Source organism: Mangifera indica, chromosome 6 (genome assembly GCF_011075055.1).
Source record: "Mangifera indica cultivar Alphonso chromosome 6, CATAS_Mindica_2.1, whole genome shotgun sequence".
Taxonomy (NCBI): domain Eukaryota; kingdom Viridiplantae; phylum Streptophyta; class Magnoliopsida; order Sapindales; family Anacardiaceae; genus Mangifera; species Mangifera indica.
The window spans coordinates 3117833-3131563 of NC_058142.1; the positions used below are offsets into that span (position 1 = coordinate 3117833).

Sequence of the window (13731 nt, forward strand, 5' to 3'; positions counted from 1 at the left end):
GAAACAAACACAAAAATTTTGCCCAACAAAATGGTTTCATAAAGTATATTGGCACAATGACAACTCGAAAGATCAATTCATACAATACTTCCAAAGAGAATAATAATAAAACAACACTCCATGGTCTAAACCGTGTAGAATTTTGAACTACCCAGGCTTAATCCTTGTTTGCATGATTAATGACATCTTCAAACAAGACGAATCAAATCTTAAATTAAAGAGGAAAAGAATAGAACAAGAGGGAGTGTAAAACATGTAAGGTACATAATCAAGTGGTTGGCCTGGGCTCATCGGCTTCTGCGGCAGGCTGGTTATTGGCAACCGGAGCATTTTCCTTGGGTGGATCTGAAGAACCGTTTGAACTGGCATCTTTAGCCGGAGACTCAGGCTTCCCTTTTGCTGATGCCACAGCCTTTCCGTCTTTTCCATCCTTTGCCGGTGGTGGTGGGGGTGGCAACATGTGAGGCGGTGGGTTGTGTTTCAGCTTCACCAGAATATGCCGCATTCTTGACAGATCGGTTGGTTTCCCCGGCTTCGGACCCTGGATGACTGTTATTGATGGTTTCTTCTCTTCATCCTTCTTTCCTTTCTTTTTCCCGATGTTGGGAACCTCATTAGGAATGAGTTCTGCTATTGCTTTCCAGTATTGTTTATCAGCCTCTTTATGAAACTTCTCTTGATTAGCCAAATATAACTGTTCCAGACACAAATTGGAAAAAATTAGTGAACAGAGCCCAACTGCCAAAAAACCAGGATAGTAAAATTTAAAAAAATTGTACCTTCTCCCTTTCTCTGGTATTGGTCTTGTTAGTCTCTATGTTGAGCTTTCTTTTCTCATAGAAACTACGTTTATACTCCTCAGCTTCTTCAATTATCTGAATTCTCATTTCCTTCTCCCTTTTCTCCTTCTCCTCAAGTTGAATTGCATTTTGACTGCACCAGGAAAATGCCATTTAGACACATTAAATCTTCATTGCCAGGTATTCTTAATACAGCTATTGCTCTTTTATGACATCCATAAAGAACAAAAAAATTGATGACAGTCGCACATAGTATGATTACAAGGGTAGAGTGCCCATTAGAAGAAACAGAAAAGCGGACTTAAATTCTATATGAAGTGTTCCTCTCATGAGTGCTCTAATATATAAGCTGTGCAATTACCAAGCGTAAACAGTAATATTTTCTATTATTTGGGGATTGTAACACAGTCTCAGTCGCCTGGCATCATTCACATACTGCAATCTTAACAACTTATCACTTCACACAGGTTTTCCTTTGCCTATGAAAAAATTGACAACTCATAACTTCAAAATGCTTCTTTTCTCGAAAGTAATAAATACAAGTTCATTAATACTATCAGTTTGATGTGATAAGATTTGTCAGTTAAACTTCAGATAGTTCTATGAAAGCTGCAACTTACACACTTTGCACAGCATAATATGCCATGCACAAAGAATTTAGGCTTATCAACAACTCATGTAAACTGAAACACAAGAGAACATACAGAATACTCTTAAGAATTTCCAAAAAGATTTATATACATTATCATTGTAAATGGGTTAGATCCTGGCTGTTTTCAAGGTAAAGCACCAAATTTACAGCAGTTCCCTATTTACTATAAAGTCAAACTTGAAAGTTGTTTAAGGCCTAACAGTTTAGAATTATGGTATTTGTAACCTTCCAGTAAAATAACTCCGCAAAACATTTAATTCAATAGCTCATAAATACCACAATACTATAAAATCCACAAGCATTAACCCTAGAAAACCATCCAAAAATAGTATTTAAGTTCAAATAAATGTCCAATTTGAAAGGTTGGATCCAATTAGAGGCTTGTCATGTGGATCAAAGCACAAGCTCATCTCACTGCATTGCTATTAATTAATAAAACAATGAGGTTGTTTTTCAAGATTGAAAGCATGACATCATTGGGTCAAACTTGTCATGATACTAGATTAACACTAGTAACCTCGAAACTACAACAAACAACTAACCATGGTAATTAAATTCTGCATTTCCCATATGCATCTAGCTAAAAAAACATAAGTGTCTTACATGAGAGAGATGTAATAACTAGTAAGCAATGTCATTCAAAGAGAATCAATGCAAGACTTCATGGTTCTAATTTAAAATTTGGAGCTGTAGTAGCAAGGCAATTAGATAGAAGATTCTTTTTGGATTTCAAAAACAAACAACATACGCAATCTTAAAAGTTAAAAAATTATATTAAAATAAACTTCAGTTTTGCATCTAAAAACAATGGATTTAGACTACTATTCAGCATGGATTCAATCTTCCAACAAAATTAACACACTCTAGAAAGGATTAAGTCAATGTAGTGACTAAATCTAAAAATTTCCTAACACCCAGACACATGCATGCACCAAAATATAAAAAATACATTTTATAAGCAACAAGCAGATCGATGAAAATCACAGCATCCAATGGTTGAAAGCAATTCACACATAGGCATGCACGCACACAAAGGCATATTTTTCAATAGCCATATAAATTCTATTGGATCCTATAATCAGGACACCAACAATAAGGATGAATGTGGTCCAAAATCATAAAGAGCCTAGATAAAAACAGACTGAGAATAACTCTTTCTACACATGGAAGTAAGCATTTAAATATCTATACATTTACTCAAAATAAACATTAAAAAACCGGACGAGAAACTTCAATCACTAACAAAGCTAAATCATAGAACCAACTTGGTAATCACAAAAGGAATTTAATTAAATGCAAGTTATAAATTATGACTACATAACTAAGTAAAAAGCTTCCAAATTGAACATAGTCACGCACAAAAACCTTAGTGGACATAAAAGAACAAAACTGAACCAAGTTCAAATGAAGTCATACAAAACTACCCAATCAAGCTACACAGAGCAATATGAATCACTGAATCTATTCATAACATTTGAAACATGGCACGGATCTGAGCAAATTCACAGACTACAGCCAACAAAAAATACTTCAACTGAATAGATCTATATCAATCTCACAATTATCGAATAAGATATCACACACCAATGCAACAGTCCGACTGTACACTAAACCAGATCTAACCAGAACCAAAACAAACACGACAGATCTGAGCAAATTCACACACGAGGCCACAACTTATAAATTAAAACTTCCTCAATCAACTTCACTTACACTTCACCTAACTTAAATTTATCTAAATTAAAGCTTATAAAACAAAGCAATAGATCTGAGAATCTAACTGACCGGCGCCATTCGAGTAAAGCAAATCCTTCCTCGGGCTCCATCTCAGTAGGGGGCGGAAGAATCGGACCGTCAGAAGCAAAAAAGCCGTCATCACCGTAACCATTTCCGTTACCGTTACCATTCTCAACGTGAACAGACTCGAAGGGAGATTGAGAGTAGCCAGGTTCCGGATTTTCGTAACCGAAGATCTCGGGAGACTGCACGTGCTCTACGGCTACGTCACCGTGATCAGCGGAGAAATCATCGGGAGCAGAGAAGTTAGAGTAGGAGCCGTAGTTGGAGTACTCTACGTCGTCGTTGAAGGGATGGCTACTTGAGATATGGATTTGCTCTTCGTTCTCCATGCTTAATGTGTCAAAAGACGACGACATTGGGAGAACTTCGCTATGAAATTATTGAATGAGCTTTTGGTGGATTCAAATTTGTGTCAAAACTTTTCTTTTTTCTTCCGTTCGGAGGGTTTATACTCTGTGCTTAACAAAGAAGGAAGACGAAATGATTCTTCCGGAACAACAAAACGACGTGGTTTTAAGATTTGTTGATTGGCGGTTGTTGCTGTCGTTGAGAAGGGACTGAAGTTGGGTGAATTTGGGCTGCCGAGCCCATACAAAATCAGTTTAAACTTGACTCTACACTTGACTCGAACGTAAAAACACATATTAAACTTTACCATAAGAACTACCTCAAGTTTGGTTTATTTAAACTAAACATTGAGCTAAATTTGAATTAATTCAATTAAAATCGTGAATAAAAATTCAAAATAACCAAAATTTTAAATCAAACATATGTGCTCTTAAAAAATACCGATTATATCTATTGCTTCATAATTGAGTGTTAAGGAAGACAAATATGGATGCATCCATCAAAACAATTAACTCAAAAGCTATACGAAAAATTCCCCAGCGTGGATTTATGAGTAAAAACCTGTGCTATGGCAATTCGGGTGAAGTCAGTAAGAAGTTCACCAATGTCAGCACTCAGCACTCTAAATTCAATGCATTCTTCCGAAAGGTGGAACTGACAAAGGGCTATATGATGATGTCGATGATACTACTGTATTTGCTTAAGTATCTTCTGTGATTCTGAGTACACCCAAAACCAGAAACTCAAGCTGCCCTTCATTGCCTCTCAGTACACAACTTCCACTTAATAGATATACAAAGCAATTCCACCCTAGCAGGTTCTGCCAAAGAATTCGGTACAGGAGTGGCATCATCTGGCACGAGAATGAAAGAAATCAAGGCTAAGACTACATGGCACCTTGTTTTAATCTTGTCAGGCTTCTATGGACCTATCGGAGAGGAAAAAATGATACAGCATTGAGTCAGCCAGTCCTAGCTTTATCACTTAGTCTCAGATGAAGCAGAGACAGAAATGACTGGAAAGACCAAATTTACATCTGAGAATTGCAGATATTTGGCAGTATAGTTTCTCGCCTCTTGCGCCAAAAGGATCCAAAAAGAAGAAATAAGTGGTTAATCGGTGGCAGCCTGGATCTTGACAGCCCTTTCTTGTCCCTATGTTATGTACAATAAAAATGTCCGACCAAATAGAATAACCAAAGCGTGGGATGAACAATCATATGCTAAGGGCTTTCAAGGAACAGGAGGAGAATTCTTGGGATATCTACCAGAAGCAGGCATCCGCTGTAAAACTTGAGGGAAATCTGGCTTTAGATGTTTACTTGACATTCCTTGCAATGACCTGGATATACTTCATCGTGTCAGCAAGAATCTAAACCAAGGAAATAGTAAAGAGAGCAGAAATAGGCGGTACATTGGTACTCGTCAAGCAAGTTACTTTCATTTTGGGAATCTGTTGTTCCCACTTCCTCACCTTACCCTTAAGCATTTTTTAGGGTAATTTATTAAGGAATTAATGATAATAACAACAGGAATTTTGCAAACCTTGGGGATCCTTGACGTTTTTGAGGAAACTGACCAAACGTTGACCTTAGGCTTCCAAGAGCCTTTTCAGCAGCCTAACGAAAAGCATTGACAGGTGATGAGATAGCAGATAAAAGAAACAAGGAGCAAAACATGTACTCATCAAGAAAAATGCAAGTCCCATACAAATAAAAAAACTAGAATATCCAACAAGAGATGTACCTGCATCTTAGCTTCATCCCAAGTTGACCCAATCCCCTTTCCTAACACCTGACCATCGATTTCAACCTTAAATGTGATACCAGAACAAAAATAGTTATAATTCAACACATATAATACCACAAAAATATAGAACAATAATTTTTTTTTAGGTAAGTCAAAATATATAACAATAATAGTCACTTCTATTTCTAATAAATTGGCATTGTTACAACTTCTTGACATCCTAGAAAGAAATCATTCGCATTGTTTTCCATGATACGTCATTTCTTAAATGTTGACAGATCATTTTGCTTGAGATGTTAAAAACAATGTCAAATCTCAGTCAAGCAATATGCATTCTTTTTTTTTTTTTTGGGTTGAAAAAATCAGTCATCCTAAAAATGGCTAAACGACCTAATGACTGGCAACTATGCATAAAGAACCTACTTGCAAAGGGTGAGAGAGCAATCACCATACCATTGCACAGGAAGGAAATGGTAGTGTAAAAGAGGAAGTAAACAGACATGAACCAAATGAATAAATGGAAATGTAGGCCCTTCATTAAATAAAGAGAAAAACATACATAGAAGTTAATGAGCAATCAACATAAACTCATTATAGCCTGGAGCATTGTACTTCAATATACATATACTTATAATAACTATGCTTTGAACTGATTTCATCAATTCATCATGTTTTCACAACTTATAAAATGGGAGGTTCAAAATTGTTCTACAAACTAGTAAGTTAAAACTAAATTTATAGACAAGAAGAAGAACTGCTCTCCAAACTTCAAGCCAATCACTGACGCAAATAATAATGATAAAAAGTAGTCAATTGACAAACCTGTGCATATACTTCATCTTTCTGTATAGAGTTAACCGGTGATGGAGACAATTTTGAAAAAGCAACTCCACGTCCCTCCATCATGCACTGAAGAGGTTCATTGTAATTCAACATAAGAACAGAAATTTTAAAACTTAAAATTGTAAAAATTATAATTTAAGTTTCCCAGGTTCATGAAATCTCACTAATTCTTTAAGTGCAGACACTGAACCGATCGATAGCTTAGAGACCTCTGGCCTTGGATCTAGAAGTGTAGATGGCTCTGACACAGTAGATAGTGGTACAGACTCCTCTTTAGGCAACAGCTGACCCCCAAATGAATTAAACTTACTCAAAAACCCATTATCATTGGTGTTAGAAAATCTAATAAAATCTCCATGCGCAGAACCAGATTCAGGCTTTACACGTAACATATATACATCTGCAAAAACATTGTTCATGTTGGTAAAAATCTCCCAGTAATACCAGGAGGGAAAAACATCAATTTGCAGGAGATTTAGTCAATACATTAGTACACAAGCAAAAGAGTCCAGAAGAAAATTGCATGGTAAACATGATAGTAGCTGAACTATTTCCCTAGGTGGTAACAAAGCTAGATGGTAAGGCAAGTTACAGAACATTAAGATTTTAAATTCATTGAATTTAGCTTTAGCAGAAGTCAAGTTTCATATCAAACTCATTTAGTATTCAAGGTTGGTTTTTAATTCTTTAAATAAGCTCTAGCAAAGAAATTTATCATTTCTGCTAAGTAGATGAATCAAGTCCTTAATTTATAATATCATATATTAAGGACTTGATTGATAGTTATTTTTGTTAAACATATCATCAAGACACAGCATGTGATCAAGGGGATAAACACAGGACAAAAGGAAACGCAAAATACTAAGTATCTAAAGTCTGATTTCGCTGGAATAAACTTGTCAAAGCATATAAAATAGTTATAGATGCCTCACCTATTTTGAGCTGTTTTGCTGCAGTAACACTACAACCCTAATCATAATGATTGGCTTGTGCGTAAAATAAGTGTTTTGTTAGACATTCACAACTTTAAAATCAGGCCCAGCCTCATATTTTACCATGCAAACTAACGATCAGAAGCTATCATTCCCTTACTACACATTATGAGATATAAAAGTTACCTTTTTAACTAAATAATTTGTTGCAAAGAAGTTCTTCACAAAGAAAAAATTCACCAAATCATAAGCTTTGCCCAAACTGGCAACAGATAGGAAGATCATGACTATAAAAAATAAAAGCTTGTACAAATAAGTAACAGCTATAACCAAGGAAAAGATCATACTAGCTAAGTTCTTGATTGATGCATCAGCAGCCTGCTGCTGGGCTTCCCTCCTTGTTTTACCCGTTCCTTGTCCTATCTTCTCTCCTGCAAACCAAGCCTACAAAAACACAATAAACATGGTAAGGCATGTGGAGCTATGCCATTTTTCAATTAAGAACAGGCAAAAGTCTATTCAATTAAACTTGACACTATTTAAGAAAAAGAAGTAAGAAGGTTAGAGAAGGCCATACTAAGTATCAAAGGATTCACATTGCAGCCACCCACAAATTCACAAACACTCAGCAAAACTTAGCATTTTCTTGTTCCCCATGCTAATTCTTTGGGGCAAAGCCTTATATTAAAGGTAATTCTATGAGTCGGTAAATGTGTGTGCACATATTGGTGTAGGAGAGACAGTATCCCTTTGGAAAAGCTTTGATATGCTATGGCATAGTCATCAAGGTAGTAAAAAATATGGTGTAAAGAACAACCCAAAAGTATTGATTAAAGAGAGTTCTTTCTTAATTTACTTTAATGTTTTTATTTATTCAAATGAAAATGATGTTAACTAATTTAGAGAAAAACAAAAAATTTGATCCAACTAGCGCAAATCTACTTGAAATTTCTTCTGCAAAGAATAGTTGTTACACACACACAAATATGCAAACGTGTACGAATCATTTTTTAAGAAAAAAAGTGTGAATTCACATGAAAAATATAATGAAGCAAAAGGATGCATTTCTGCTGACTAATTTGTTCACTTGAGGGACATAAGCAAAAAAAAAAGATTTGATTCTGAATTGATTAGTGCAAAATATCCTATCATAGAAAACAATGACAAAGAGTAACTCTTCAAGTACAAGAGTATAGAGAACCTCAACGGAGAACTGTAACTCCATGCTGGCAACCAAAGCTGGCCTGAATTCCACCTATAATAGGGAACAAAGGGAACTTAGATGCATGGATATGGAACATAGACCATCCATGTAATTCAAAAATTTTGTACTACCTTGGCTCCACACTTTATTGCAATATCTTGTAAAACTGTAGCTGGAGTTTCTGCACTTGAAACATCTCGTCCTGATTCAAAGTCAAAATCCTTGTAGCTAGAGAATGATCGGCTCAAAGGGACCTCATCACCTTCAAATGAAATCCCCGCATATCAGATACAATGAGTATAATTTTGGGAAATCTACAAGAATCTCCTAAACAATTCATCTAAATGCGCAAGTTAAACTGTAATAGCTCACCTGAGAAAGAATTATAACTAGAATGGGTATGGTTCAACCTCAACTGGTTGTCTTTATGAAGTGACTGCAAATAAAAATAATCCCATAAGATCAACGTGATATACCATAAAAAGTAACTTTGACTTCTTTGCACAGAGCTAAGTGCTAGACAACCAGCAGATAGATTACCTCTTTTCTCAATCTTTGATTTTCATGAAGTCTATCAGGTGGAACAGGACTCTCAACCTTAGGGGAAAAAGATGGATGATGAGGCCAGTGTTTTTCAATTTGCATTGGCTCAGAATCTAAAGGAAATTCTTTGGGTCCTGCTCGATTCAATTGTCGAGTGCTCATCTCTTCTTTAGATGGAAACCAACTTCCACGTGATTGCACGGATGGAGCTGAAACTTGCATTGGGGTTCTTACAGGAAATGAGGGTTCACTTGGTGCCTGATCTCTTGTATCTTGCCCATGTTGCAATATGAGAAGTCGCCTCCTAGTATCAGGATCTAATTCTGATTCTGGAACCTCACCCTCTTCTCTAACAGGAGAACTTTGCAAGCTTGGTTCTTGAGGGGAAACATGACCCAGTGGTTTCACTAATGAAGCTGCTGACGAAAACTGCACATCGGGAAATGGAAAATCTGCCACTTGAGATGTTGGGAGAGGAATTGAGCTAGAAGCTGGCATTGCATGCTGAAGTGAAGCGAGTCTTGGGTCAAGATTCGTGAGAGCTGAAGAGATTGCTGAAGAAGCTGATATTGCATCCTGCATGAAAGAATAACAGGTAAAACAGAGTAAGCTTAATTTTCACTTTATTGTATATATTACTGCAGATTCTCTGAAAAAATAAGAGAAACCAAAGCAAGATACACATCTTTAAAGCTTACTGGCTCAACAATTAAATATTTATTTTTACAAAGATTTCCCAAAGTTCACAAAAGTACATATGACAAAGAGATCAAAATATGAGCTGAAAATGGCTACAATAATTACTTTAAGTCTTCTTTCAACCTCAGCATCGGCCATGCCATCAAAAGGAAGTGGATCTTTGTTTCCATTTAAGAGAGAAGCATCATCCTTGACAGCAAACAAAATCACATTAGCAAATAAGAAATTCAAGCATGGATGTTATCAAACAAATAATCATGGATACGGTACATTCATGACTAACCTCTGAAACTAAATAGTTGCTCACATCAGGAGGCAAAGGAATATCCCTAAGATCATCTTCATATGAAAGTTCGGGTGTCCTTTGTAGAAGACCATCATCAAACTCTCTGTTATCAAATTCAAAGTTAATATCACAGCAAAGAATGGTTAAGTCAATATATATAATGGATCAGGACTTTGCTCAACACTTTGAGTTACAATGATGAAAATAAATGTGGGACATGCGTGCCATAAAGGACAACTTAGTCAAGGTTTTGCTATCTCACTTGAAAAATCCACCCCTAACATTGCAAGCAACATTTCTCGCTACAAACAAGACAGGAACAGAATTATTTGCCTGCAACATAAAAAATTATGATAAGTGCATGCCACCCAAAAAGGGTGATAGCTTTCCAGTGGATATGTGTGTAATTGTAATATGTAAGTTTCAAACAACATAGCCAAAGGAGATAGTATATACTTCAGCTTGAGGAGCATAGTATGGAGAGAAAGCAGGAACTACATGCACCCGAGGTTGATCTTTCTCATCCCATACTTTCAAACGATCATCTATCACGAGTGCCATGTTAGGATGGCAAATTCCACCTTGAAAGACATTGAACAATGATTTCCTTGAACCTGTTAATAGAGTAATAAGCAACATTAAGCATAATAAACAAGCTATTTCAGTAATTGGAGGCAAGGGTTAAAATAATGAGAAAACAGCATCAAAAAGGCAGAAGGCATTTGCAAGCTGAATCATGCCGCACACCAGATTTGACACAGACTATGCGATCCAACAATTCTCTTGTATTTATCAAATTTGACTCTGGATCAAGAAGCCTCCACATTTCTAAAGCATAATCCCTTTCTGCCATTGTGCAAACATAGACCTCAAAACGCTTGCGTCCTCTAGCAGTCAAGTAGCTCCGTAGATCTTCCCATGCAGGTCTCAACCTCACAAGAACACTGGTATCACGAATCTATAGAAAATAAACAGTTCTGTGTTACTGGGACAAATATAGTCTGACAAATTCAAAAGCTTCCAGCAAGCCTAATATTTGAAAGAAACCTCAATACATTTAATATAAACTACAAATATATGAAATTGCAAGTAAACCAGAAAGTAAAACCACGAAAAAAAGTGGTAAGTCTAGAGTTGCAACAGCAGTAAAGACAATAAAACAATGTATTAAACAGTTTCCTTCAGAATTGATATATATACCTGCGGGTTGATTCGAGTCAGAATAATGTTTTTCTCTTGCAGTCGTATAAGTGGCCGAACAATAGTTGGGTGGTTGTCAGACAAGGCTGGAACAACCTCTGACTGAACTTTGATCACCTTCCCGTTTTCAATAACCTGATCATTGTCTGCATATTGCTTCAATATAGACTTGTCATCTTGATAGCGCTTGATCTCAGCCTGCATACCAGCAATGCGCTGTGGATCCACCTCAGTGCTTATTTTACGCAACAAAGCGTCAATTCTATCCTCAAATGAACGCATTGTATTTGCAACTATAAGGGTTTCATCCAGATCAAAAACAATGCCAAGACATCTATGGTTCAACATGACGAGAGAAGAATTATACAGTCCAGATGCAACAATGAATCCCCAGAAACATGGATACTGCCTATTCCTAGAATACATGGCAACCAAGTGGAGCTCGTCTGCCCCTAGTGGCATCACTGCAGTCTACAGATACCAAAACAATCATCACAATCTATGTTCACCAGTTATATCCATTCTTGAGCATGAAAAAAAGCTGAAGAAGTTACAAGATTCCTTTCGAACAAATAAGGCTACATTAAGAAGAACTGTCACAAATAAATACCCTATGATTGTGAGCTTCACATTTAAAAAATTGTAAGCCACAAAAAACCTGAGGTGCCCATTACTTTCAATTCTCATAAACATATAACCAGCGTGAGCCAAAACATGGAAAATAGAAATCTTTGATTGTTTCTTTCAACATTAACAGCCATCTCCAACCAAGACAAACTATCAACCACGACTATCAGCAAGAAGAAATCAATAAAATTGTCACAAAATAACAAGGCATTCATAACATTAACTTTAAGCAAGGCCCACCACAATGCCTAATTTAGCAAGTCTAGTAACCTGGACTGCTGAATTCAAAGTTTACTAAAATAAGTTCAGAAGTTCTGTTAAACTTAAGGCAAAAGTGTCATAATTGGTTTCACTAAAATTCTTAAAATTCCCCCAATTACTTAAAATCAGTTGACACAATTTACTTAAATAAAATTGGTAAATGGGTCCACTGAGATGGTAAAAAATTTCCAGTACAACTAATTTCACTCATTATCAGTAGTCCTTTGCGAAAATTTATTTTTTTCATTTGTCCAGGAGAACAGTCCCTGTAAAATTCAAGTGAGGTTCATTTTTTCCAGTTTCAAGTTCAAATTTTTAAATTATATTTTACTTATTGATTAGTTTGTTAATTTTGAGTTGATATTATACCTTGTTTTCTCTGACACAGGAGGAGTGCAAAAGATGTAGCTGCGTGTTGTCCGATGATTTAGACTCCATTTTGAAGCAAATCCCACCAGACGTAATGGTATGTAGCACCGCCAGTGGTGGACATCTCTCACTCGCTTCCGTGTAGTAACTTATTCTGATTTCATCGAACACTTTGTTGTTCTTTACTTGTTCTCCTTGTTGTGGATATATCTCAACTTCCCCCAAATTTTCTTTTCCTTCATACACCACCGTTTTATACATTTTCTTTCCTTCTTCTGATCTCCCCGAAAGGTACTATTATTAAAAAATAATAATAAAAGAGAATCGAAAAATATCTCAGTTCTTGGCTTCGATTGTGTGTCTCATCTCATCTCATCATCGTCAAATCAAATATAACAAAAAATCATGAGGTTTCTTTTGATCATCATCGGTGCTTTTAAAATTTGATCCCATTTTTGTACAAGTTTTAAAAAAGAACAAATTTTGCTTAGATAGATCATGAAACTTCTTCTCCTCCTCTCTCGATGATCTACCGCTTTATTTGATTGAATTAACCAGTGAGCGGAGGTGCTAGGGTTTCTAATTTTGATGATTATGGCGACGAACGAGGAGATATAAAAAACCCTAGATCCGGATAGCGAAAGGTCAAAATTTGTACTCCAATGACGATAATAATAAAAATATTTACAAATTCTTTTCAATTTATCATTTTTAAGTAACACGAGTTCAGCTTGAATTGTGCTTTTCTTTTTTTATTTATACTTTTTTGTGACGCCTAAAATTAGCAAACGAAATTTTGTCCATTACGTAACTTTCGGTGCGCTGACGTGTCCAAAATTTAGGGGTGTAAATAAATTGATATTCAAAAGTAAGTAGGCATTTGAATTTTCCGACATATGTGGGTACGTAAATATTTTTGGGTACCTTGCGTGGCGTGATCTCATTGGCGGTCGCTTTTTGTGGTATAGTTTCAAGATTCGGATACTTGGGCCCTTGGTGTGAAACTTACTTGCGTCATTTCTGCCTTCTTCGGCTCACGTTTTCCTCCGGAAATAACTTAAGCTCATGGTTTGTCTAATATATTTAATTATTATAGTTAAATATTTTAATTTTAATATAAAATAAAAATGATATTTAAAAATGTACAGGCCTAGGACCCAATCTTGAGATCAGTCCTCGAAGCCCCTGCCCAGGGACTATAGCAGGGACCAGTTTTGGGCCCTGCGTATGGAGGTAGGGCCCGGGCCAGTTATCTCCAAGGGCTCGGGCCCTCTCCATTACATCTTTTCGAGTTTTGGATTCGGACATTTGGCAACCAAGGTTGAAGACAATGAAAGAAGGGCCGAAATCAGCGATTAAGGGGGGCATTGAACATTTTTCATACCTATAGGGAGGTATCCATCACTTTCATAAAGTATA

At 36.2% G+C, this 13731-nt stretch overlaps 2 protein-coding genes and 1 long non-coding RNA gene across 4 annotated transcripts; 1 reads left to right on the forward strand and 2 right to left on the reverse strand.

Annotated features, from left to right (window-relative positions):
• Window positions 1–16: 16 nt before the first annotated feature.
• Window positions 17–3745, reverse strand: LOC123219294 (clathrin light chain 1-like). Its single transcript, XM_044641155.1, has 3 exons — window positions 3238–3745; window positions 780–933; window positions 17–694 (listed from the first exon to the last, which is right to left on the reverse strand). The coding sequence occupies exons 1-3, from the start codon at window positions 3606–3608 to the stop codon at window positions 269–271; spliced, it is 951 nt and encodes a 316-aa protein (XP_044497090.1). The 5' UTR covers window positions 3609–3745; the 3' UTR covers window positions 17–268.
• Window positions 787–12996, reverse strand: LOC123219292 (RNA polymerase II C-terminal domain phosphatase-like 1). 2 transcript variants are annotated; one of them, XM_044641151.1, is made up of 18 exons: window positions 12313–12996; window positions 11056–11526; window positions 10603–10813; window positions 10312–10469; window positions 10118–10188; window positions 9853–9958; window positions 9675–9758; window positions 8868–9446; window positions 8700–8763; window positions 8459–8589; window positions 8325–8378; window positions 7471–7567; window positions 6356–6591; window positions 6171–6257; window positions 5346–5393; window positions 5145–5218; window positions 4162–4941; window positions 787–933 (listed from the first exon to the last, which is right to left on the reverse strand). In XM_044641151.1, exons 1-17 carry the CDS (start codon window positions 12571–12573, stop codon window positions 4833–4835), a joined length of 2841 nt encoding a protein of 946 aa, XP_044497086.1. In that variant the 5' UTR covers window positions 12574–12996; the 3' UTR covers window positions 787–933; window positions 4162–4832. The 2 variants fall into 2 exon arrangements, with proteins under 2 accessions (XP_044497086.1, XP_044497085.1); XM_044641150.1 differs by having other exon boundaries at window positions 5346–5411; window positions 12313–12995.
• On the forward strand, window positions 11963–12553 carry LOC123219295. Its single transcript, XR_006502840.1, has 2 exons — window positions 11963–12222; window positions 12332–12553. It is a non-coding gene; the product is annotated as an uncharacterized LOC123219295 (long non-coding RNA).
• Window positions 12997–13731: the final 735 nt, after the last annotated feature.

Bases quoted from the DNA above. Each gene is read 5' to 3' on its own strand.
- LOC123219294 (XM_044641155.1), bottom strand. From the start codon at position 3,608: ATGTCGTCGTCTTTTGACACATTAAGCATGGAGAACGAAGAGCAAATC. The intron at 934-3,237 runs GTCAGTTAGATT...TTCCTGGTGCAG, and splicing joins GCTTTACTCGAATGGCGCCG to TCAAAATGCAATTCAACTTG. The intron at 695-779 runs GTACAATTTTTT...TGTCTGGAACAG, and splicing joins ATACCAGAGAAAGGGAGAAG to TTATATTTGGCTAATCAAGA.
- LOC123219292 (XM_044641150.1), bottom strand. From the start codon at position 12,573: ATGTATAAAACGGTGGTGTATGAAGGAAAAGAAAATTTGGGGGAAGTT. The intron at 8,379-8,458 runs GTAGTACAAAAT...TCCCTATTATAG, and splicing joins CAATAAAGTGTGGAGCCAAG to GTGGAATTCAGGCCAGCTTT. The intron at 7,568-8,324 runs GTTCTCTATACT...GTGTTTTTGTAG, and splicing joins AGTTACAGTTCTCCGTTGAG to GCTTGGTTTGCAGGAGAGAA.